This window comes from Xiphophorus hellerii, chromosome 3 (assembly GCF_003331165.1).
Source record: "Xiphophorus hellerii strain 12219 chromosome 3, Xiphophorus_hellerii-4.1, whole genome shotgun sequence".
Taxonomy (NCBI): domain Eukaryota; kingdom Metazoa; phylum Chordata; class Actinopteri; order Cyprinodontiformes; family Poeciliidae; genus Xiphophorus; species Xiphophorus hellerii.
In genome coordinates, this window is record NC_045674.1 from 2,681,150 (window position 1) to 2,695,464 (window position 14,315).

Below are 14,315 nucleotides of genomic sequence, written 5' to 3' on the forward strand. Positions count from 1 at the left end.
AGCTAGCAATCTAAAGATTTAGGTCCAAACTGAATATTTACCTATATATTTATCTAAATATGTGTTGTTAAGCTACATATTTAGCTTCAAATTAAATATTTAGCTTAGAAGTAAATGTGTAGATAATGTACAAAAATTCACTTGCTGATAAATGGAAGTGTCTTCTCAAAATAAAGCTGAGTCTTACAAACCTCTATATAAAGTCCTGTAGTCACTGTTGCTGTATGTTTGAAGCTGAAATATTGTAAATGCCAAAACGAAAAAAAAAAAACGATAATGAAAAGTTAACATGAGCAAAGATGGAAGTGAGTCAGTCGTGCTAACTGTGACAGGAATTTTTCCAGAATTAATTGTGGCACATCTAAATTAGCTCATTGTCTAAATATCAAATGAGGTGTGACAAGCTAAATTAAATATAATAATAGCCTTTATTTTATCCCCTGTAGCTTAAGATCAGAAGAGACTGCCAGTGAATGATTAGTCAAATATGATAAATAGCAGTAATTTCCACTGCAGTGCAGTAAAGTAAAGGGGCACATGGGCCGGTATCCCCCTTTTAACAGCACTTTCCGGGTCAGAGTTGCAGGTTAAGAGCAGCACAATCTCCAGGGCGGAGTGAAGGTCTCTGCACTTCAGGGTTGCGTTCGATCTAAATGGGGCCATTTCCTGTAACTTCATGTCCAGGAGACATAGACATAGAGCTTCCAGGTAGTTTTTGTGGTTGGGAGCACGACGACGACCAGGATTTATTATTCATGGCAGGTCGTCAAAGGTTTGCAGTTCAGATGGAGAGCATTGATTCACGGAAACTCAGAGGGAACATACAGCATGCAACTGTATTCTGGATGATAAAGTAATGGCAACATTTACAGCTCTGTCCAACTGTTTGTATCAGTGACTAAATTTACAGCAGATGAAAATTCAGGTTTCCAGCTACATCTGGAAACCTGAATCAGGACCTGAGGAACTCAGCAAGATTTCAGCTGTGTTTTTTCACTTTAAAATTGAGTAATAATTGTTATATTAAAAAAAATGTATTTGTGACATTTTTTGCAACAATCTGCCTCAAGATGAAATTCAAATTTTTGTGTAAATTCGTCATAAACAAACTGACATCCGGGATTGATATTAAGCTCAGTAAATTATTTGATTTCAAGCATTTGAAAGGACACTCATGTTTAATTTTAATACATTTTAATGTGTTGTTCTCTACTGTTAATTTAGCTATACCGTTCACTTTCCACCCAATTCATGGTTCAATATTTTTCTGTCTTTTTTTTTATAAAGCATATTTAAAATATTCAATAGATAATTTAACTTATGAAACTGATGTTAGAAGTCAAAATACCAGTCAACCTGCCAAGCAGCCAATCCAGAATGGCTCCCGCTCCCAGAGGCGGAGCTAGAGGGGGGGCCGGGGGGGCCAGTGCCCCCCCAGCCATCTGATTGGCCCCCCCAGCGGCCCCCCCAAATGATCGACATGTCACGACACCCAGTCATTCCTTCACAGTAGGTAGCACTATGTACCACAATGGGTTGTGACACTTGTGACTGTTGTGACTGCTCAAAAGCAGCAGGGGGCGATATGCACCATTTACGTTTATTGTGATACACCATTTGGACACAACAGAGTTGACCCAACAGAAGAAGAGAAGGAGAACCGCGAAGAGACGATAGAGAAATATTGTACAGCTAAGAGGAATACAGTCGATTTGACTCCAAGACGGATAATCTGACTTCAAAGGTAAGTTTTACAATGGTTTACTACTACCAATAAAAAAACCCCGTTAAAAACATTTTGTGCTCAGCCAGGAAATAGTTTCTGGTAGTTGAGTTACTACTATAAGTTGCGAGCATCAAGCTAACAATGCTACAGCTATAGACATACGTAGACGCCGACTTAGTGAGCGAGTCGGCCAGTTGCTATGATACGTCACGTCTGCCAGTCAGACTCGTAATGCACGCAGAAGCAAAAAGTATTGTAAAGACGCTGACGTGTTTCAGTGTGTTTACCACTCACGTCTGCCTGAACAATGTCGGGAGGATAAATACGGGAAGTAAAAAAAAAAGTATCCAACGTGGTGCATGTGTTATCAGACAGAATGGATCACGACATTCCTGATTATATGACCTGCCAAAATCCTCTGGTCTGTAATGCTCTTTCTTTCTAACAGCGATTTCTTATTAGCTCTCGCATTAAATAAAACTATACAGAATGAAAAATGTTAGCTATACTAAGAAAATAAAAATCAGAGTAGTTACTTCTGGCCAATATAATTACATGGGAAATATTTATTGGCTCAGAAGCTGTCGTTTGGCCACAAAGTCAAGAAATTCTGTTCATAAAATTGTGTTCTTTCTTTCTTACCTGTGAAAGGTAATGCTAATGGAGCCAGCTTGTACTATAAAATGAGTGAAAAAACTCCACACAAGTTCCCCACTGACATTTGCTATTTTTACTAATTCTTTTCTAAACATTTTCTATGAAACGGCAACACTTTGTTAGAGGTTCCGTTTCCCCTAGGAAAGGGCATGAACTTGTGACAATTTAATCTGTTACTCTTTTTGCTTTATTATGTTTTCCATGAAATGTTTAATTTATTTAAATTCTTATGTGTTTAGCTTTGTCATTTTCTTTTATGTTTTCTTTTATCTTATCGCTGATGTTTAGCACTTTATTTCAGCTCTGGCTGCTGTTAAAGTGCTTTATAAATAAAGTCGATAATGATCATGAACAAAAACAGGTTAGTCGGTCCAGTAGCTGAGAAGTTTGAATGCTGAACATACAGCCACAGTCTGTTTCCCCTGACCTACACACTGGAAGTGGGGATCTATTAACACTAAGTAATAGGAAGTGATACTTGGCATAACATGACTGGCTTGTTTTTTTTCCTAGGGTCAGTTGAGAATGAAAAGACAGGGAGGCAGGATAGACAGCTTCTTTATAAAAAGAAGCAAATCAGGCACAGATCAAACAGGGTTCAGCTCTGACATCAGCAGTCCTGGTAGCTCATGTCCTGAGAACAGTCACGAGAAAGAAAGTCTGGCAAACACCAATCCACCATCACCAGGTCAGAGTATCTACAGAAACAGTCAAATTCCTGCCCCGTTTTAGGTTATTTTTACTTGCTGGCTTCTGCTAATGTGTTTCTTTAATTGTTGGTTCAATTATGTTAATGTACTGTTTTTACAACGTAGTTCCATCAAAGGAGGAGTCTGAAAACACAGAAAGCTCTGCGCCTGACCAGGATGATGATGAGCCAGAAGGGGCAATTGCAGGAGATACCACTGATCTCTTCTCAGCAGTGTCCAGCACTCCTTTTGCTTTTCCAAAAGGACCCAGTGGTAATTTTACTTACACTAAGACCTGCTTAGTAGCTGCACAATTTACATGACATAATGATCATGTAAATTATGTGTACATAACCATTGTGTTTGTATTCCAGATATTTCAAAGTCAAAAGAACAGGGCCCTGTTCAGCCAAGTTTGACAAACTTCCCCAGAACTCAGCATGGAACAAGAAAGAGAACTTTTCACAGCTCCTGGTACAAAGACTATTCTTGGTTAGAATATTCTGTTATTAAAGACTCCTCCTACTGCTTTGCCTGTAGGCATTTTTCTTTGCCTAATGCACCAGATAGTGTCTTTGCTTCGCATTCCGGCTTCAGTAATTGGAAAAAGGCATTGTCCAAGGAGTCTGGATTTAAGCTTCACTCAAAGTTAGAGCACCATGTAAATGCAATGTATGCATGGAGTCAATATAAAAGGGCTAATGAGGGAAATACAACCATGCTAAATTCTATAAACACAAACCGGAAAAAAGTGGTGGAAGAAAACCGTTATTATATTAAAACAATAGCCGATGTTCTTCTTTTGACTGCAACACAAAATATTGCTCAAAGGGGTCATCGAGAGTCTCGGGACTCTAGAAATAAGGGAAACTTTTTGGCTATATTGGATGAAATAGCAAAGCATGATCAGTTAATTGAAAAAAAGCTTAGAGGATGTGCCAATGCAAAATACACAAGTCATCAAATCCAAAATGAAATTCTTCAGGGCTTAGCAGAGATGGTACAGACTGAAATCATAAAAGAAGTGAAGGAATGTGAAGTGTTCAGTGTTATTGCAGATGAAACAAAAGACTTGCAAAAAAAGGAACAAATGTCTTTGGTTGTACGATATTATTACAATGGTGTCATCCACGAAAGCTTCCTATGTTTCCAGGCAGCTGAAAGCCTTAATGCAGCAGGTCTTAGTGCAATGATCATTAGCTGTCTTGAGAAACATGGTCTGGACTACAGGAATAACCTAGTGGGACAGGGTTATGACGGTGCATCCGTCATGAGTGGGAAGCATTCTGGTGTATCTGCCAGAATTCAGAGCAATGCCAGATTTGCATTTTATGTTCATTGTAACGCACATTGCTTGAATTTAGTCCTTGTTGATGCTACCAAAGCAGTCCCTGAGGTCGTTGACTTTTTTGCACTTCTACAGCAGCTTCATAACTTTGTGTCTGGCTCTTATGTTCATCTGAGGTGGCTTGACGTACAGAAAGAGTTGTATCCAGCAGAACAACCCAGGGAGCTCCAGGCACTTTCAGATACGAGGTGGGCCTGCAGGTATACGGCATGCCGTACCATGAGAGACAGACTTCCAGCAGTTCTGAGATTGTTGCAGGATATTGCACTTGAAAGAAATGGCGAAAGAACAGTGGAGGCAAGGGGCCTGCTTCTTCAAATAGATATCCAATTTTTAGGTCTTTTGGTTACCTTTTGTAAAGTGCTTGGTGATGCCAAATGTCTTTCCGACATGCTTCAGTCCAGCACTCTTGACCTAGCAAGAGCTGTAGATCTAGTAGGTGCTCTTATAGACACTTTCCAGGACTACAGAAATGAAAAGTACTTTGATGAACTATGGAAAGAGGTTGAGGAACTTGCTGAGAAGAGCAAAATCAGTGTAAAAATTGACAGAAGAAATCCAAGATTAAGTTCAAAATTTCTTGACTCACTTGTAATGAGCACTATAGGACAGAGAAAATGTGATGACGAGGGCTTCCCCAGACCACTCTTTAATCAGGTGCTTGACTGTCTCATAGCGGAGTTAAAGAGGCGTTTTTCAAAGAAAAATTGTGAGATCATGCAAGGAGTGCAGTCCCTAAACCCCAAAAGTGCAACTTTCTTGAATGAGGAGCCTCTGATTGCTTTTGGACATATCTTTGAGTCAGATTTAGATGACCTGAAACATGAAGTGCACCAAATAAGGCGTTTGCTTGATCAGAGAATAAAGAGTGATTTAGGCACACCTTCTACTTTGCTTGATTTTATTCTGTTTCTTGAACCTTATAAAGAGGTTTTACATGAATTATTCAGACTTTGCAAGATTGCAGTAGTTAGTCCAGTTAGTACTGCTTCTTGTGAGAGAAGCTTTTCTGCTTTAAAATTAATTAAAAGTTACCTAAGGACAACAATGGCTGATGCCAGGCTAAGTCACATTGGAACACTTAGCATAGAGTCAAGGAGGGCACGGGGCCTCAACATGGATGACTTTGTAACATATTTTGCTTCATCTCACAACAACCGAAGGATTTTACTTTTATGAGTGCATGAAGAAGTCTTGTGTTTCTCGTCATGATTTGGGTCTTCACCGACTGGTACTTGTACCAATGATAGTTTAGGAGTCAGTACATTTGGTCATAGCTGCATTAAGTTTGAAAATAAAATGCACATGTAGCATCTATTAAATAACAGTTTCCATAACATACAACCTTCTTTTTTGAGATATTGTAATTGTGAACTGTGTGACACTGCATTCTCATTGTAAGTCTTGTCTTGTTACAATGGTGTCATTTAGAGGTTAATGTCCACTTATGCTTTGTGTGGCATGCATTGATAATAAACTGCAAATTACATGAGCAAATCTCATTTCATGAGTCTTTATTTATATATAGTATGTGAATGAAAGTACTTTTACTGTATTGTCATTGTCATAGTCAGTGGACCCCTTACAGATAGCCCTGGCCCCCCATTCGCCCCCCCAGAAATAAAAGTCTAGCTCCGCCACTGCCCGCTCCCCCTATTAGCTTTGATTGGCTGTATCCTATAATGAAGAGTACATGCTGTTCATACCTGTAGGTGGCGGTAGTGCTACTTCACGTTTTTTGACAACTGCCAATAAATATCAAGAAGAAGACTGTACATTAGCTTAGCTGGCTTAGAGTTTAGCATATAAACGGAGGTTGAACTATTAGAATAGGGCTTTTAGAGAGCGTGTCTTTGCTTAACAAACGGAAAACTGAAAATCTAAAAATAATCCTGCACCAACTAAAGAGCCAGAACATTCTAAGTCCAAATAAAACCATGAAACGTCATCAGAAAATCTGGAAAAGTATTGATCAAATTCTTTCAAAATGACTTAAAATATAAAGAAATAAGAGTGGATAAAAGTGATTGTAAAATGTATTTCTGTCTCCTACCTCATCTGAACCCCCAAACATGCAGTTCCAGCCAAAATCATCTTCTTCAAGGACGCCGTGAAACACCACCACTGGTGCTTCCCGTTCGCTGTGGACGGGAATCCTGACACGTACATCTCCTGGTTCTTCAATGGAGAACCGTACAGAAAAAGCAAGTTCATCTTCATACACTTCATCGCGGACTCGAACGACGGGTCAGTGAAGCACGGCTGCCTAACCTTAAACAAGCCGACCCACATGAACAACGGAAACTACACTCTGGTTGCGGTGAACGAGCTCGGAGGGGAAAATGCCACGGCTGTCGGGATGTTTATGGAAAATCCTTTTGATAATGGTGATCCTGAGGGGATCATGATAGGTGAGTTCCTGTAAAAAAAAAAAAAAAGTGATTGATGATCGATCTGAACTAACAGCTTTATTAGAGTCAAACAAAAACTAGATAATCAGCATCACACATCTTCATAGATTTGCTTTAATCTTGTTCCTCCAACTAAAATACCATTTATTGAGTTTTTTTTTTTTTTTTGGTCTACCAATCTAAGTTTGTTTTGCATTAAATATGTTTTATATTCTCTTGCGTCCCTCATGCTAGTCTCTAATGGGGATCCAAGTAAGTTCTCAACTGACTATGACTCCTCATAATTTCCGTGCATCTTCTCAGTACTAACTTCCTGTGTATTTTATCTCTCAGGTCCATCAAACAAACCGGTCGTGGACGTTACAGAGAATTCAGAGAGTCGGGTGTTTGTGGTATGTGTTTGCTGAGAATCTAAGAGTCTTTTTAGATTTAGACCAGGCCAGTTTATTTTATTTAACTTGTGTGTTTGGCAGGTCTCTGTTGCTGTGGGCCTCGCTGTGTTCACCTGCATCTTTCTGCTCATCACAGTTTTGATCATTAACAAGTGTGGTCACCAAACCAAGTTTGGTATTCACCGTAAGTGGGTTCTTTAAAATTGCATGACAGTAAAACCACATGTTGACACCTTAAAGGGGATCTGTTATGCTAAATTCACATTATGTACTTCTATTTGTTTCTCTACTGCTTCTAAAAACAGCCCAAAACACATAAAAATACACAGCCATTTTATATATATATTTACAATAAGTCAACATTATAATTTCCCAAAATTCATAAATTCAATGTTTAATTTTTGATCAGTGACCAGATTTATGAAATTTTGTTTGACATAAGAAAATATCTCCTTCTGTTGCCATTAAAATTGTCCTTGTTCTTCAAAGTTCAAATTTTTCCTCATGTTTTTTCTCAGAGTTTCCACAAAACTACAGTTTGGAATCAGAGATGGTTGTGTTTTTTGGGATGTAATGGACTAATACAGCCTTGCACTGTGATGTAACTTTGCACACAGGCAGCTGCTGTTTGTTTGTTGGGCAAAGTGCCTTAATTACAGCGTAGACCTCCGCTGCCCACCGCCACGTGGTGAGAGCCATTAAAAACGATGGATGGACGGATTGATGGATGGATGGATGGAGGAAAAGCTAGGTCCGTGTGGACGCCCCACCCTTTTCTCTCCTCACTCAGAGCTCCTAAGTGTGCCTGATTGCCTAAGTGGACCGTGCTCCCTCTTTCCTTCCCTCCATCTCCTCTGGGCTCCCTCGTTGTTGTTCCATTTTCTTCTGTTTTGGACTCTGGGGGTTCTGTGGTTTGCCTTGCTGAGTGGATTTCACAATTTGGGTCCCACTTGTTTGGCTTTTAATACTTTGCCATAGTCAGGTGTTGCTAACCATCCAGGCTTCCTGTATGGTCATTTTTCCCCCAGTTCAATGTGGCCTGATTGCTGCATGGTTGATGATGGTGATTATTAGAGCTTGTCATCATCTGTCACCATGGTACCAGCGACTGGGCCGCCACGTTGGTAGTGGAGTATGTTTGTCCTTCAGAAGGGAAAAATTGGGCCAGAATTGCTTCTTTTGTTGGCTGCTGCAATCAAAAGAGGTTGGAGACTGATTAGGTGTCATGTATCTGTCAGCCATGCTTGTCTCTTGTGTTTCATTAGGCTCATCAGTTCTCGGTAAGGAGGATGACCTGGCCGTCTCACTCCGCTTCATGAATTTTGGGACCAGCCCGCCTTCCTCCGACGAAGACTCTGGTTTATCAAGTTTTGTGGAGAACCCGCAGTACTTCTGTGGCATCATCAAGGACAAAGACATGTGTAAGTGCCGGTGCAATTTATGCTCCATAACTATTATATACTGTACATCTGCTCTTATTACAGTACTGTTTAATTCATTAGTAAATAGTTTCTGAGATATTTAGAAGGTTTTTAGATGAATTCTCAAGGTGTGTTTTTGTCTCACTGTCTGAGCGCTCTTAATGCAAACTGCTTATAATTCAGAAGAAATAATGAGTCAAAATGTTGAAAAAAAAAAATCCTTCTTAGACTTGAAAAGAGAAAACACCCTAATCCCTTTTACTCATGATGTTCTTTGTTAGCATTTTGTTGCAGTTTGTCCAAGTTAGTTATCAGTTCTAAAATGTGTTTAGGGTGGTGATTAGCAGCCATATGTGAGTGAAATAATGAAGTGGACATAAATTTGATCAACCCAAGAACTGGAGAGCTAGCCCAAGTGACTGGACCTCTATGCTTAGACTGCTGCCTATTCAGTACTACTAATATATTCATATTTAGTTCACAAACTAAATATTTAGCTCCAAACGAAATATTTAACTGCTAGCATATTTGGTAAATATTTAACAAATATGCAAATTCACATACCAATAACCAGAATTGTACTATCAAAATAATAACTGGGTCTTGTGAACCTCTACATAAACTTCTGTTGCTCTAAATCCATTGGTGAACGTCTGTATTGCCATTTAAGTGGCTCATCCAATGTTTTAAATTGAAATGTTGTAATTGTTGTTGAGAGGAAAAGAAACAATGATGAAGTGTAACAGTCACAGTAGCAGGAGTTTAATTAAAGATTCGCAAGATCCAACTTTTACTTTGGTAGTCCACTTCTGGTTATTGGCAAGTAATTTTTGCATATCAACTAAATATTTAGCTTACTAAATACATATTTAGTTTGAAACATATTTATTTTGAGGTTAAATATTTAGTTTGCTAACTAAATACTTAGCTGCAACCTAGATATTTAGCTTGCTAGCTTGCTATGTTATTCATTATTGTTCCAGTATTTAGATATGTTAGTTGCATGTGGTATGTTTTAACATGTTTTAACTTGGACTGGGTGCGAAGAACCGGACCTGTCTGCTTCGGTGGTAACATTTGGCTTCCCCAGGATCGGATAGGAAATCCAATGTGGCAATTCCCTAAACTGCTCAACCCTGCTCAAAAACCCTACAGTGTTATTGACTTTAAACAATTTTGCAAAGAAGAGTAGATTAAAAAAATCCATAATTTCCAGATCTCAGAAATGCTTGAAGTTGTTGCTGGTAAGGTGGCACAAACATTCAAGTTATTCACCCAGGACTTGGTTGGTTTGGATCAGTTTTTATCCCCTTATAGATAAAATCATCAATTGTAAACAAATTTACTTATCTTCATCTAATATTAAAATTAATTTCATAATCTGAAACATTTAAAGATGATAAACATATAAGAACAATTAGGGAATGCATTGGTACTTTTTCCCCGTGAGGATAAGCAAGTTTGAAAATATTCAGACAGATCAGCTCCAGGCTTTAGCGAAAGTGTAGCTCACGAAAACTTGCTTTGGCTTGGATCAGATCTCAGCAACGGCTCCCTCACAGCTGCGTCTCTTTCTTGTTGTTGCAGGTGTGCAGCACATTAAGCGGCAGGACATTGTGTTGAAGTGGGAGCTAGGTGAAGGAGCGTTCGGCAAAGTCTACCTGGCAGAGTGTGCGAACCTCAGCCCCGACAGCGACAAGATGCTGGTTGCCATTAAGGTGAGGAAATCTTACATCGTCCCCTACGCCGCTTCAGAGGCAATTTAACAACTAATGTGCTCTAAACATCTGCAACAGCAGTGAAAATGTCAGCCGTTAGTATGTGGTCCGAGCAGAGGAGTCGCCGGTAAAGAGGCCGTTTGTGGTAATAAAAACAGAAAGTTTCTATTCCTGCTGCAACAAAGTTACAGTTGGTGTTCAGAAGTCCTGATTCTTCTCTAAATGGCATCCCTGGTTCAGAGCATTATTGAAGCTAAAGTGCAGTTGTTTTCTTCCAGATCTGAAAGAAAATACATGGAAGCTTTTTTAAATTTTTTTAATAAATTGATCAAAATGTCTATCAATTTCTTAACATAATCCGTCTTTTCCAGTTTTCCTGGAGTATAAATGTGACGCTACGTAAAGGCTCATTTCTGTTAGCTTCTCTGAAATAGCCACACGATAAAAGCTCCTCATCTGAACATCTTCATGTTTACAGTCAAGGCATTAGTTAAGAAGTTTATACTGTCATATGTTTCCATTCAGTTGTCACGTGAATTTTGAGCAAACTTTAAAAAAAAAAAAAAGAGTCATCATGCATTGTAGAACATTTTGAACAAAAGTTCCCAATTCCAGTTGAGACAGGATAACTTAACAATAATAAATTCATAAATTAGTCTTATTTTGCTTTATTTATATTTTTTTATATATGTAGATGTGTACAGAACTTTTTCTTCTCTAGGCACTGACAAATAAATAAAATAATACCCAATAAAAGTCGACTTTAACTTCTTCTTTTAAAGCTGTTTCCCCCTCCAGTGCATTGTTGGAAGAATACTTTGTGGTTTTAGAGTGAGCCATTGTTGTTAAAAGGCTGTCAGGTGGTTTTATATCCACCTCATGTTACACCAGGTTAATGAAAACCACAGAGGGAAAAATTTATACAAGGAGATGATGGAATATGCATCTGCTCACATTTATCAGTGCATTAATCACACATGTAAGCTTTTACAATACATCGTTACTCATCTTCGCCAAGGCGTTGAAAGGCGTCATTCCGGGAACATTCCCTTAACGTTCAGACAGAGTTCAGAGACAAATCTTTTAACTACTTTTTAAAAATATTTTAATTATTTTATTAAAAGCTTTCTTGACTCAGAAACAGGACAAGTTGTGGTGAAAAACAGTACAAAGGACAGAAGGTAATTAAATTTAAAGAAGTTAAAACGTATTTTCAACAAATCACATCAAAATAAGTCAAGCAGTGGTGAAATTGAAATATGTTAGTCTCCCACTATGGACCCAGTTCTGACCGTAGATCACAGATTTTCAGCAGAATTTAAACTTTGTTAGTTTCTTTTATTAATTCCCAAACCGTTTTGCTCTTGACCAGATAATAAAGTGAAAGTGTTCCAGTAATAAAGCCCTGAGGAATCCCAAAGTAAAACAAATCAAAACAGTAAACATTCTCCCGAGCTGTGTGCCCCACCTCAGCTTTCCATTAAAATCAACACGGCTCACATTTATGTAAATCATAAGAAATTAAGGCGCTACAACAAACACTCGACATTTTGTTTCTAATTTATTTTATTTTTTCTTTAGACTTCCTTTGGTATGATGCCTAAAATCCCCTTCACTGATTTGTGACATGTTCTTACACATTTCTGTTATAATTTTACTGAAAAATTATAATTTTCAAGTTGCCTTGCAGCATTTTAAATACATAGTATAATCCTAAAATAGGTGTTATTCATACTAAATGTGATAGAAGCCATGCATTCATTTGTCTATAATATCTTTCTCATAACTGAATTCACAAAAGTCAGCTTATCTTCCAATGACCTTGTAAGTGTATTTTTTTTATCTGTGACAATTCATTCAGATATTGCACAAAAACACAAAGGAAAAATGCTTAAACTGACCTTCACAATGATATTAAACATAAACGCATTTGCAGGCTCGTGTCATTTAATCGTATTTGAAAAACCACCCTCAAAAAAATGATCCTATAAGTGCAAAAGGTCAAGTAACACTATGATGTAACAGAAAGTGTCTTATTTTGGTGCAACCGTTGTTTGTTCACAGACTCTGAAGGATGCCAACGAGTCGACGCGGCAGGACTTCCAGCGGGAGGCCGAGCTGCTGACGGTCCTCCAGCATCAACACATCGTGCGTTTCTACGGCGTGTGCACAGACGGCGAGCCGCTGGCCATGGTGTTCGAGTACATGAGACACGGAGACCTCAACCGCTTCCTTCGGTACGTACAAGACCACACATCCCGCCTCTGCAGTGGGCCGCCGAGTCTCCGCCGCCCAAGCTGTTGGTCCTCATGCTGCTTAATGTTAGACCCCTAAAAGTGTTGGATGAAAGGCAACAGCAACGCCTTCATGGCAAATGTGTCAGAGTAGGAAAAGCACAGTAGGAACGTTTCCCAGCAGTAAGTCTGCTCTCACAATACAGGAGCCTGAATCTGAAGCAGCTAAGTGGAGCACAGCCATCATGCCTTTCATCATGTAAAGTAAGGCTGAGCGGATTGGTGGAATAATAATGTCGCTAAGTGAATGAAGAAATTAGTCCCCTAACTGTAATCTTTGGGGGGAAAAAGCTCAAAAGAATCTTCTGTAGCTGTGAGGTTGAATGTTTTCTATCTGATCAATGGACTTTTTCACACAAAACATAACTAATAGACTCACAGTGGATCATTTGGTCCTAACATTTTGAAGCGCTGAAGCAGAAAAGAAACAGAATAAATTAGTTTTAACAGTAAAGTTACTTTTTTCTGCTGTTTTAAATATTGCATTTTATGCATTAGCTTTGACATACAGGTGTTTCTACACTTCTCAATAAAATACAGGCTTTTGAAGTCCTTCCTTTGTGATCTGCAGAATGGTTCAGTGGTTTCTAATTTCACTTTAATTAGGATTATTTTCTGCATGCAAAATAGTAAAAATCAAACATTGCATAATTATACAGATTAAAACTAATTAATGAATTAAGACCAAATGAGTGGAAGCAGACAATAAACCCTGTTTTGTCCATTTTAATCTATATTTACATGGAAAATTAAGATATTTGTTTTATTGTTTAAAAAAATTTAAATAAAACTAATTCTAAAATATCATCAGTGTCTGTTAATTGTTACACTAGATGGGGAACCATGTTGATATACTATAATCATGAAGTGAAATATTAGCTAATTTCTTTTATTTTGAATCCACTTGATATTTGCTCTAAATTTACAGGTAAAAAAGATAAATACACAACTTTAATTTTAGAGGAAATGAGGAGATAGTTTAAAATTTTACTGAAGGCTGTTTCTGTTTTTCAAACTGATTCTTTTCTTCTCTGCAAACGGTCAAACGGCTGATTTGCTTTGTCTGTAAATAACACTTCTAAATTAAAAGTAGGTTTGTCTGAATAGAGGTCTAATTTTTGCAACTTTCCAAAGGCTGTTCATTTCTTGTTAATTACTACAGAAGGTTCATTTAGGCACAATTGCAAAAGGAGTTTCATATAAATTGTATTTTCTGTGCTCTTGTTGCCGTTTCAAAAGTTGAAGCTCCCTGGTTTCTAGCTCTTATTTTTCTTATTTTTCCCCTGTTAACTTATCACTATATCACGCACCGGCTCCATCAACATATCAAGCCTTCGCGGCTCTAATGTATGTGATTCATGCATTGAGACTCTCCTGCAGGTAATGGCAGGCCACACGCTGGCGTGGATCCACTCAGGTTCCCTCTGACCGCGTCTTTGAAATTAAATTCTCTCTGTTTCGTCTTATTCTCAACATAAATAGCTGCTTTAAAAGTTGCCAAAAAGCCATTCAGAAATGTTGAGAAATATGTGATGAAGGTTTTTCCATATTTTTCTTGTAATATTCAGATTTTTCTTAAACAGTAGTCACAACCTCCGTCTTATTTTTAAGTCCTTGAACAGCAGCTTCTATTTACTGTTATTTTATTCTTGACATCCG

The 14,315-nt window shown here is 38.2% G+C and overlaps 2 protein-coding genes across 3 annotated transcripts in view; both read left to right on the forward strand.

Moving 5' to 3' along the window:
* ntrk1 (neurotrophic tyrosine kinase, receptor, type 1) overlaps positions 1 to 14,315 on the forward strand; it is a 41,688-nt gene that overhangs the window by 14,396 nt on the left and 12,977 nt on the right. Inside the window, exons 8-14 of the mRNA XM_032557972.1 lie at positions 6,499 to 6,831; positions 7,066 to 7,083; positions 7,165 to 7,223; positions 7,305 to 7,407; positions 8,489 to 8,644; positions 10,232 to 10,362; positions 12,427 to 12,599. Of these exons, the coding sequence (XP_032413863.1) occupies positions 6,499 to 6,831; positions 7,066 to 7,083; positions 7,165 to 7,223; positions 7,305 to 7,407; positions 8,489 to 8,644; positions 10,232 to 10,362; positions 12,427 to 12,599 (973 nt within the window). The remainder of the gene's footprint in view (positions 1 to 6,498; positions 6,832 to 7,065; positions 7,084 to 7,164; positions 7,224 to 7,304; positions 7,408 to 8,488; positions 8,645 to 10,231; positions 10,363 to 12,426; positions 12,600 to 14,315) is intronic.
* Positions 1,397 to 5,917, forward strand: LOC116716955 (zinc finger MYM-type protein 1-like). Of its 2 annotated transcripts, XM_032557974.1 has the most exons (3): positions 1,397 to 1,744; positions 3,199 to 3,345; positions 3,447 to 5,917. In XM_032557974.1, exon 3 carries the CDS (start codon positions 3,743 to 3,745, stop codon positions 5,597 to 5,599), a length of 1,857 nt encoding a protein of 618 aa, XP_032413865.1. In that variant the 5' UTR covers positions 1,397 to 1,744; positions 3,199 to 3,345; positions 3,447 to 3,742; the 3' UTR covers positions 5,600 to 5,917. The 2 variants fall into 2 exon arrangements, with proteins under 2 accessions (XP_032413865.1, XP_032413864.1); XM_032557973.1 differs by lacking the exon at positions 1,397 to 1,744 and having other exon boundaries at positions 3,153 to 3,345.